At 39.9% G+C, this 11,393-nt stretch overlaps 1 protein-coding gene across 1 annotated transcript in view; it reads right to left on the bottom strand.

Annotated features, from left to right (window-relative positions):
- Nucleotides 1-1,683: 1,683 nt before the first annotated feature.
- LOC137913597 (protein unc-13 homolog B-like) overlaps nucleotides 1,684-11,393 on the bottom strand; it is a 92,885-nt gene continuing 83,175 nt past the window's right edge. The window contains exons 33-42 of the mRNA XM_068757240.1: nucleotides 6,583-6,671; nucleotides 6,305-6,442; nucleotides 5,224-5,347; nucleotides 4,611-4,667; nucleotides 4,069-4,140; nucleotides 3,452-3,599; nucleotides 3,289-3,345; nucleotides 2,751-2,834; nucleotides 2,053-2,212; nucleotides 1,684-1,966 (exon numbers count right to left, since the gene is read on the bottom strand). Coding sequence (XP_068613341.1) covers nucleotides 1,684-1,966; nucleotides 2,053-2,212; nucleotides 2,751-2,834; nucleotides 3,289-3,345; nucleotides 3,452-3,599; nucleotides 4,069-4,140; nucleotides 4,611-4,667; nucleotides 5,224-5,347; nucleotides 6,305-6,442; nucleotides 6,583-6,671 — 1,212 coding nt within the window. The remainder of the gene's footprint in view (nucleotides 1,967-2,052; nucleotides 2,213-2,750; nucleotides 2,835-3,288; nucleotides 3,346-3,451; nucleotides 3,600-4,068; nucleotides 4,141-4,610; nucleotides 4,668-5,223; nucleotides 5,348-6,304; nucleotides 6,443-6,582; nucleotides 6,672-11,393) is intronic.

Raw genomic sequence — 11,393 nt, 5'->3', positions numbered from 1 at the left:
ACATACTTACAGCCTGCCTGCAGCCGAAGGTTTGTTCACTTCAATACAGTACAGCCAAAAGACAAAACTCAAAGCTAGTTCCAAGAAAATCTCATCTAAATTTTACCAGGCAGACCCTTTTTCATTTAGAAGCTCGTCTATTTGATTTTGGCAAACATGCAGGGAAATCCTCCTGGACGTCTACAATGGCCACATCTATCAGCAGACAACCAAAAATAGGTCAAAGTGTAAATACCTGCAAAAAAGCATTTGGCGATTTTCTTTTCTTCTATAGTATGAGCATCAAAACATAAATAAAAGCACTAATATGTGGTGGTAGAACAACAACGCTGACAGACTGAAGAGACATTATGGCACTTTAGATTGGTTGAAAAACAAATTACAGATGCTGCGCTTTGCCTTTGCAGGGCACAAGTGCAATAGTTGTGTTCCTTGGCACGAATGTAAACACAAGATTTTGGATCAAACAGACTCACTTGAAGCAATTGCGCAACCTGCCTGCATGTTTTCTTTCCAATCCAAGTTTCTGGTGCGCCGTGCCGGCCGGAGTGGTACATGCAAGGCAAGGCTGGAGGCTCTGTGAGACTTTTGTTAGATGTTTCTGGTCCCCATGAAGGGGTGATGATGCCGTTCAACCCCAGAAGACATGTTGTTTGCTCTTTGTTGTTTCCACTCAGCGCAGGCGGACATGTAAACATTGTTAACAGTCTTAGTTTGATGGTTAGTAAAAAATAAACCATCTGAATTTAGAAATCTCTGTGGAAATGCTGCATTTTGTTCAGCAGACAGTTCAGTTCAAAGGTCAGTCAGATACAATACTCGCACTATGATTCCCATAATCCTTTGCCTCTGACATAAACAACTATTACTCTTAGTTAAACAATGCCTTATCTTCTTTCAAAGTATTTTATTTTAAATCACACAAGCAGCATTTTCACATGCTTCCTGGTTCAGCTAAAAACATGCCACCTGATGTGGCTGATGTGTTTCCCATTTGATGCCATCTCTGTGTTACATGAAACTATTCACACACGATCCTTAAAAGTGACTAGAGATGGATTTCATTTTGCTATTTGGCTCATGTTGGTGCATTATTTTTATTTTTTATTTTTTGGGCGGGTCAAAAGCCCTCATATGATGTATTAGTACAAGAAACTGAGATGATTTTCCCCGCAAATTATTTCATTAAACAGTAACTTATTAGCAGTCAACATTTCATTTCAGGGCCATATAGTTTTAAAACTTGTCCCGTTTTAGCATCCACAGATTGATGGCTCGTGTTATTAATAGCAAACAGATGACATGTATGTTTGATTTGATGCAGATTCCATTATATATATGATAAAGTGATAATTAAAACTTTTTCCACTGAGTTCCAATAAGAAAAATAAACTGTTTGATGCAGAAGATATTCTAATTTTCGGTTCTCCTTTTTCAAAATTTTAAGAGAATTTTATCACGACTGACAAGCGGCCAACTTGAATGTGTCTACTATGTTCTGGATGTTCTCCATGCAGATTGTTAGCAGTCGGAAGCTGTGAAAGTGTGTTGGGATGAAGATGACCGTGCTCACAAATAAGCACCAAACAAAGTAGTGAACATCAAACCTTTAACTCCAAATGAAAAAAAGAAGATCATCTTCAGCTTTTCCAAAAATCTCTACTCCTGATTCGATGTCTCTCCTCATCTTCCCTCTTCAACAGGACGAATTTCAGATTTCAACTTGACAAACTCCTTGGCCACCTCATCAGCAGGCCGCTGGGACAGGATCCGCATCACTGTCATTCCCGTCTCATCCGTCTGAACGCGAGGCCCGATCGGACACCAGCAGACGCAGCTCTTGCGATCAGTGACATCACGAAGCTGAACCACGGCCACGCCAACCACCCTGTCCGCCCGTCCGAAACAGTAGTCCTTCACCGTCACCTGGAGCTCATAGCAGTCTGGGGATTCCTTACCCAGGACACTAAAGGGAAGGAGTGGAGAAACGCACATCAGCAAAATCGCAAAGATCAGCAGATAAATCAGTGAAGGTTGAGTTTTCAGACTCACAACTGGAAAGCTTCGTTGAACTTTGCAGACCAACTGTTGTTCTTAGACTTTGTGGTGAACTTGCGCTTCTTGTCGGCCAGGAAGGGGCCGACCATGCAGACCTCAACGAAAGGCCGGAACATCCCGGATGTCTGCCACTTCATGTCGTTCACGGCAATGACTGCGTGGAGAGTGGTGAGAAACCGAGAGGAGAGGGAGGGAGCTCACGCAAGTTCAGTGTGCAGTTCAGCGCCGATATCGCCGCATTTTACAAAGCTGTTGTGTAAAATTCTAGCATGTAATTACAATTGTATCAAAGAAATTAGTTTTTATATTAGTTATAGTTCATTTTATTAAAGGCATAAAAATTTACTTGCAAATCCGCCACATGTGTCACCTTTACAAATATTTATTCAATACCTTTAAAAATGAAGAATCAAAACAAACAAAAAAAGACTTGCTTGTGAGGTTTTACATGTGAGTCAACAGCAAGCTGATTTATGGCAAACATGCACCAAAATGCAGAACAAGCGTGATAATATAATGGGTAATATTTGTAAATACAAACTGCTTCAACTGTATTAATGGACTGAAATGTCCAAAACAGCTTCCAAGGTCCTTTTAAGGCTTGATTCAAAAGCTGTCCTTGGCTTAAATGAAGAAGATGCCACATCTGAGACACCACGCTGCACGCTGCACGCTGACCTCCGTCGTCTCACCTCTCACGCTGACTTTGCGTTCCTTGCCAACCATCATGTCGATCTGCAGAACAGCCTCTCCAATTGGCTTCTCTATCCCTGAAGCTGCAGAGCACAAACACACACCACCTGACTAGTATAAAGCTTCATTTAATAAAATAAATCTCAATCTTACCTTTGTTGCAGTAATTCAATTTACTCCCACTAATTCTCACTTATTATTAAGACTGGTGACAGGAATTTTAAAAGTGAGTAACATTAATGACAAATTAGAATCTCGTAATTTTATGCGAGTGGATTTTTATTCATATTTACAAAATCATTTAAAGACCACTGGAACACAGAATGAGGCATGAGCTCCGGCCTCATTTTCTAAAGGATGGTATACAAAGCCTGAACACAGAAAACTTGCGACGAGACAATGCTTTAGAAACAGCTCTACGATTAATAACATCACAGTGTTGGGCTTGATTCGATCTACCAAACTAACGTGAGAAATATGCTGTGCCTCAGTTAAGAGTCTCTGTGCAACAGAGGAAACCTCTTCTACCAAACTCACCTCTGTCGGGTTGAATCTTCTCATTGCCAGTGATTCTGATTCCCATTCCGTCATGCACTGAGGAAAGATGAGAGCGGCATTGAACAACATGAGAAACATCAAACCCCCGAAAGCCGATACAGTGTGTGTGTGTGTGTGTGTGTGTGTGTGTGTGGTGGATCACCTTGGGAGTGCTGTGTGGTAACGAATGTCTTGATGAGAGCGTCCGTGCTCTGGGAATAGAGCGAGAGGGCGTAACGTAATGAAGCCAGCTGAGGACTTTTCTCAACGAATACCTTCTTCAGCCCGTTTCCTCCAGCGTGGAAGTATTGCTAAAAGAGGGGATGAAGGTGGGAATTAAATCCTTCTACATAGACATCATTGATCACATAGGGAGACATTGCTACCGTATCCACACATAATAACAACACAAACTAGAAAAGCACTCAGAGCGCAGATCTCCGCCAAGCAGCTCATTCCCCCTCCTAATTGGATTTACACCGTCCACATGGTGATCTGGATCATCACCAAAATGTTCTACATTTTTCTTGGTTTATACACAAACCATGAAAAGTGGAAGTGAATTGGAGTTGATGTGTGTTTTTAACTGAGTTTACATTTACAATGTTAAAATGTAAGAAACATTTTCTTCCTGACCTCATTCTGGATCAGACCCAGAAGACATTTTGGTATTTGATGCAGGTTATCAGACATCAGCGTTCAGAAACATCTTAGCCTCCCTAAGCCTAAAAAATTAAAATACAAAGGATGCTATAAATTAATGTTCAGGTCTTCACCTACCTTGATGGACTCCAGCCCTGCATCAATAATTAGACACTGTTTGGGCGTCAACGTTTTGGCTTCACCCCCTCCCTACAACAACCACAGTTAACTGACATTAGACGCATCCTCCTGAAAGTCAAAATGTGGAATATACATAAAATATGGTCTGAGACGGTCCTGAATCCTTTCTTTATGACTGCAGTCTTGATGTTTGTTAGTTGTTTTTGCTCAATTTAAGTGAGATACTAATCCTATAATAATGTTAATCGCTTTAGCTGTTAGATCGATACTGACCAGGAACTTTATCATGAGCCTAATTTTCTTCACATATTGAAAAACTGTTTTTCAATTGCTACTGGCTGCTTGTGTTGTGTCAGTTTTCACGTAATGTTTGACCATTGCTGAAGAAAGAAACAACACTTGTTTTCTTGTTTTCATACTCACACATCATTTTAGTAAACAACAATGCAGCTTTTTAACCTTCCTCTTGTGTTAGTTTTCTGTTAGATACTTAAAGGTTTGTCCTGAAGTTGACAACTGTAGAACGTTTTAAAGGAAACAATGCCTGTTACCTTGAGATTAGACAGTCCTTTAGCTGCTGTTAGGAGCTGGGCGCCCTGCAGTGAGGATGGGAAGATACAAACAGCGGTTAAATGTCTTAATATTATCTTATCAAACAAAAAAATAAATCTGCAACATTTTATTGGACAGAAAACGCACCAGTTGACATCCACCACAAGATGGCAGCAGAGCATACTGCTCGACTCGAGCAACTTGAATTTGATCATATCAGAGCCAACTTCTTGACTTATTTAAACATTAATGTAGTCACAATTTGTGAATTTACACTTTGTGTTAGTGAATCTAACGGACCCTGATTATTGCACACTCTAACTTCATGATCTTTGTTGCTACATGGCACACAGACACAGAACATAAACAAAGATGTCGAATATGAATAAATCTGGATGTGAATTTAGTCGCTTCATTCATCATAGCCTCTTATTGTTTGGCAGCCAATGTTAAGATGTTGATCTTCCTTTGAATGCATCAAATAATCTCATGATTGATGTTAAAGTACATTTTGTCTAGTCATAATTTCTTATATGAATGGAAGTTGCAAACTGAAAAAGTAAGCTGTGCAGCTGAATGTTTTTTTTTTTTTTGACAGACCAGGCTGTCCTGGCTCCGAGGCAGAACGATGGTCTTCTCCAGGCTGCTCAGGACGATCTTCCACAGATCCTTAAGGATCCTCTTCAGCACAGACTTCTCACAGATGTCAGCAAAGATACTGAGACTGAATCAAACACAAGCGTCAGAACAGTGAGCTATAACTTGCAAAAGGCATCGTAGAGGCCAGTTTTAAGAAAGTCGATCAGTCCCTCCAACAGTTTTTATTTTTTTAAATAAGTGACCCTAGGCCTAGTCCTTCACAGATTAACTGATGATTGACTCCTCCAACAGGTCCGAGGTGTTTTTCAAAGACTAAATAAAAATGATCACATTATATTTCACGTTTTGACACCCAGATTGGCACTCATCTCTGGTAAAGCTGAACAATCCTACATTGTGTTTATCTGGACTATCTTTGACCTTTCAAACAAAATATTAGTAAATTTACTTGTAGTAAAGTAAATGTTGAAAACCCCCCACTAAATAATAAAAAAAAGGGGGGGGGGGGGGGGACTAACTAAAAAACCCTCCGGTTTGAGTCTGTATTAGAGTCTGATGGATTCTTTCCACATGTCTTGTCCCACCACCAGGTTTTATAGAAATGTGTCCATTGGTTTTTGGGTAATCCTGCAGACACGCCACCCAACAAGTAAACGAACGGACACGTCTGAGATCTTAACCTCCTTCTCAGAGGAAATAATGACATTTGCAGCCTCTGCAGCCAAACCCAAACGCTAATGGACAGACGGAATCTTGGGATGTGCCAGAAGACTCATGATGCACGCCTGCCGGTTTCCTGTGTTGGTAAATCACCCTTCAGTGTTCCTAACCTCATCTATGAAGAACAATTCTAATAAATATTCACAAACTAATGTATTGATCCATGCTGGGCTTACAGTATAAATCCCCTTTACCCAACTCCAATGAGTTAGTTTGATTTGAGCTTAGGATGTTTTTTTATTTTTTTATTTTTTTATTATGATACTGTTGGCCTACAGTACAAGTTTGAAATCACACCGTCTTTATTTTGGGAAAACGTAAGATAAAACGACGGGAGCCGCTGGCTGTGTCATTGGCTTACTTTCCATCCAGGAACTCCATAAGGGGTCTCAGCATGCTGTCAGCATCTGCCTCTGCAGTGTTGTGGTTGGGCGGGCCTTTGATCTGGTAGAGGGTCTCAGCCGTCTGACGCAAGCAGCCGTTAATACGAGTCTGGAAACTGGAGGGAGAGGAACATTTTGACAAGGCTACTTCTGCAAGGCTGGTGAAGGTTTGCTCCCAGAACACACTGGATCGCTGTCTTTCTCTGTGCATGCGTGTGTGTGTGTGTGCGTGTGTGTGTGTGTGTGTGTGTGCTACCTCTTGGCAAACACGGTGCTGAAGTTGTCTAGGACGGTGTTGAGCTTCACCTGCAGCTCATTAAGGATGTTAGCTGCCTCTGTATCCAGCTAAAACACACACATGAAAGAACAGGAGGACAACGGGGATGTCAGGTTGCTATCAGCGTTACAGTTAATTATCCAGCTCGCACACAAAAATGTTGCTCCACTGCTGTTTGGTATGTTCAGTTGCTCTATAGCTGAAGATAAAAAAAATTAAACAAAACTTAAACATGGAATAAAATGTGAATAAATACAGATATTTACATAAATGCAAAGACGGCAAATAGTAGAGCAAGAGTGTCACTTTTCAACCGAGCGTGCGCCGCGAGGAGGACCTGTTAAAGACATTCACCTGTTTGAGAAGGAAATTATTCATTCAATCTGGTTAAAGTTTGTTTTACTGAAAATAACACATTTCATTTACTTTACACATTTAGGCTAAAAAAAAAAAAGAATACGGAGTACAAGTCCTGGCTTTAATTCAATGTGGATTCGTGCCGGGGAAAACATGCAGTAGAGGCGAGTCTAAATTGGCTGTAGGTGTGAATGTGCACAGCTTCCTGGGCACAGGGACAGGCTTTCATAAATCAGGCAGGGGCTGTCTGCACGTATCAGATCAGACGTCCCGTGTCCTGGTTAACACCGGGACATTGGACAGCAATACTTGTTTTCTCGCTGGAGAGTTTGACCATTGTACTAAAACAGACATCAGGTATCGTCTCCATTTACAGACACTGTGGAGTAATGGTGTTTACAGTAAATATAAATAACCAAAACCAGAGGCGTTGTCTTTTCGTGAGAATAGAAAACAGTCACATAAAATGTCAAAATCAATATCAGCGTCTTGTTAGCACTTCTCAGTGCGTTTGAGATGAAGTGGAATGGTGCCTGAAAAGGAAGCAACCCTTGTGCAGCACGATGACGAGTGAGAGTTCCTCACGCCGCATTCATCTCTCAATGCCAATGAATAAGACACCGTGAATACAACGAGTGAGACACACACACACACACAGTATGGCTTATAAGCATATTTTCTTTGTGTAATGACTAATGACACCGCAGCATGACGGATGTACAGAGATCAGTAAACAGGATAGAAAAGCAGATTTAAAATGCAGAGTGCAAAGGTCGTGACGAAACAAGATTCCAGCTGAGATTATATGAAGAGTAAACAGGTGATGAGCTCATTCATGCTTCTCCGAAACCATTCAGCCATGTCTGAAAAGAGCCTTTTAAACTTACAATAGCTTAAAGATGAAGCTCGATATATATATAAAAAATACCTCACCAGGTTTAAATAGATGTGTATTCATATTAATTGGAACTAATTAATTTGACAGCCTAAGGCTTGATCATTGTACCCATTCTTGACATATTTTGGTCAATGACTCCAAAGGGAAGCAAAGAAATGCTGATGTTAAACGAAATGATAGTGAAGCTATGCAAAGTGATCTAAAAATAGCCATCTCTTACTAATTAAAGACTCTCAGGGATTTTTTTATTTACCTAGAGGCATTTAAAGATCCTTGTGGTTTGTATTTAAGTGAGAAAACAAAACGTTTTTGAATGTATTTATTAATTTCACAGATGCAGAGCAAAGATGACAGACAGGCCCTAAACTAGGCCGAGCGTTCAGGATCCGCTGCAGCATTCCTCTTGATCTATCAGGCATTTGAAGTACTTCCCAGCTGCAGTGGCTGAGGCCTTCAGCCAAAACACGCAGCAGGCTGCCTTTCTGTTATAATTTCAATGGCTTGATTGGGGTTTGAACTGAAATGTTGTTTGAACTGGGGTCCCTGTTGGTTTTCTGACACACTGAGTGAATGCAACATTTTGGGCATCGTGGCTTTGATAGGTCTGAAAAAGGCAAGTTTTAGATGCAGATTTTCCAGTTTTATATATATGTTTCTTCTGACAATGTTTCAGCAAGCTTCTGATTAATTTAATTTAACACCATGACTTTGAACGGTCTCTATTCGGTTTCAAACAATTCAGGGTAGATATGAAGAAATTAGTACATCAACATCTTGACCCCAATCAACTCACACCTTGAATTTTGGCAAGAAAGGTAAAAAAAAAAAAACATATCAAAACATAGTTCAATATACCAAAGAAGCAGAAAATAAAAACACTGCATTCGTTCAATATTAGTGGAATGAGAAGAGCAACACTTCCTATTTTATAGATAATTTGATTGTTTTGATGGATTTTATGGGATTTAACAGCCAGAAATGCTCCTTTTGCATCAAGAAGGAGGGGCACAACTTTATGCTACGCATCCAAGTTATAAAGCACTAAAGCAACAAAGTGCATTTCTTAGATGTGAACTCCACAGGATGAACTGGCCTTGAGCAGCAAGGTAACAGACCTCCAATACATTTCAAGCTCATTCGTATGTGGGGCCACGTGTTGCACCAATCAAGTGGCTAGACAACTGAAAGATCAGGCTTTGCAGAAAGTATGCAATTGATAAGTGTGCAACTACGCCATTAAATAGAGGACACTGGGCAAACAGCCACAACATATAATTGCACTAATGGAGGGCCCTGACTTTCAAATGACTGTGTTTTAATATCTTGGAATTTAATTGGGAAATGTTGCAGTGGGTGAAGTGAAAGATTGGATTGCCCACTCCACCCTTTTTAGACCATGTCTGCTTTTGGTCTGAATCCAAGAATTAAATGTATAGCTGTGTCTTTGGGAACTTGGTGTTGTGGATCATTATCGGCATTATCGGCATAAATTCAAGAGTCCCTGATGTGTCCTTGGGAGGTAAGTGAAAATATAGGAGAAACCCTTCTCTCTAACACTGGCAGGAAGATGACTAAGAGCACTGTGACCTGATATTATACCTGATATTCAAACCAGCTACTAAATGACTATAACCCCAAACAGCAACTAAATGAGTTGGGAAACATTGTCAGTCTCAATTTAATCTACAAATTCAGACAATTTGTCTGCCGAGCTTGGCACAGAAAACTGAATGTGAGACAGAAAAGTTTGGACAAAGCATGACTGGACAGATTTAACTTGAAGTTTTTACTGTTAGTATTTAACCCCTGGTCTACGAGCGTGGAAGATGTTCCGACAGACTAATTATCACATCTATTGCACTAGACAATTATACTGTAATTATCAGGGTTCTAAAGGGTTAACATTCAAAAATGTAAGTTCATAATTGTCTTGTTTTAAGCAAATCAACACGATTTTTTTTTTCAAACAATTCTCTAATTTATTTTGAAGTTAAAACCAGAACATTTAGCTCATAATACACAAAATGTATTTTTTATGCTAACACAAATTTAAGGTTTTACTTTTGTAAACTCAACCCCGTGAGAAATTAGGTGATAATTTACTGGTAAATATTACAACTTGTTGACTTCTTAACTACTGAATATGAGAAGAATTTGCAATCATGTTTGTTTCCCAGTAAAACTATACAAAGCAGCAGATTGTAAGGTTATGTTTTTGACAATGTTTGTCAGTTTGTTTGTTTGTCTGTCTGTTAGCAGCACCAGATGGATCTTGATGAAAAAAAATCTGAACATGGGTCTTGGTCTAACGCACATGTAGCCGGGGTTTTTAAAAACCCGAATACCCTTCCCCCTCCAATGAGAATAATAAAAAAAAAAAAATCCACACGACCTCATTAAAAAAAACAAACTCCATCCACTCCTAACCACATAAGTATGTTGTTAAACACATTCATAAGCATGCCAAACCACGTGCCGGCGGTAGTTCCCCAAATCCTATCAAATCAGAATGCTCTGTCTCTCGTTATCACTTTCGCAAAACATGAAACATGGCGCCAGGCTCATTCACGTGGACCGACAAGGAGGCAGAATTGCTCCTAAAGTCTTTGTCATGTTTGTGTTTTTATTCTAGTATTATTTTATGCTTCCTTGCCCTGCCTTTATGTGTTGCATTATTTCCTGTGTTCTGTGTCTGACCTCTTTCCCTCTCGTTGTCACACCTGCTCTGATTGTCACACCTGTTCCTCATTCCCTTCGTCACCCTGCCTTCTTATTCCTCCCTCTGCCAGATCATGAACCTCACGGTCGCGGCCCAGCCTTATTTACTCACGTCATAGCAGTCCATAGTCTCGGTTCTGAACCTTCCCCTGATTTTTGACCTTGCCTTTTGGCTAAAGATTTGGCAGGAAAAAAAGATATAAAATTTTAATGTTAAAACTCAATTTACAGATTCAAAAATCAGTTAAAAATACACATTGACTCTGATTCACATTTACTTTTCGTGGTTTGTGTATAAAGATGCCAAGAATAATTTAGAACATTTAGATGATGATCCAGATCACCATGTGGACGGTGTAAATCCAATTAGGAGGGGAATGAGCTGATTGGTGGAGGTCTGTGCTCTGAATGTTTTTCTAGATAAATGATAACTTCGATATCCACGTGAAATACACAACATAATATGCCAATACATCAGTGTTGGAGTTGATGAAAGTGCATTTCAACAGGTTTATAATTTGTATGTTGCGTATTTGTCAAACCTTAAAGCCTCCAGAGTCTGTGTCCAATAACTCGTTTCCAAGCTAACACTTAAATGATACTAAGAACTTAGAACATTGCTCCATCAGTACGTGTAGATAATTTTCATATGACCTTTGTGGAGAATATACATTTCTCTGTTTCAAGACTTTGTAGGAGAATGCCAACAATGTGACAAGACAAAAAAGGACATGCACTAAAGCCTGCCAGTACACACGCTCCTCCCTTCTTAATTAGAAGTGCCCTTTAAGGAATAAGTGCTTTTCTAGTCTCTCTT

Source organism: Brachionichthys hirsutus, unplaced genomic scaffold (genome assembly GCF_040956055.1).
Source record: "Brachionichthys hirsutus isolate HB-005 unplaced genomic scaffold, CSIRO-AGI_Bhir_v1 contig_723, whole genome shotgun sequence".
In the NCBI taxonomy this organism is placed as follows: Eukaryota; Metazoa; Chordata; class Actinopteri; order Lophiiformes; family Brachionichthyidae; genus Brachionichthys; species Brachionichthys hirsutus.
Note: the sequence above shows the minus strand (reverse complement) of the source record. Positions and strands in the feature narration are given on the sequence as shown.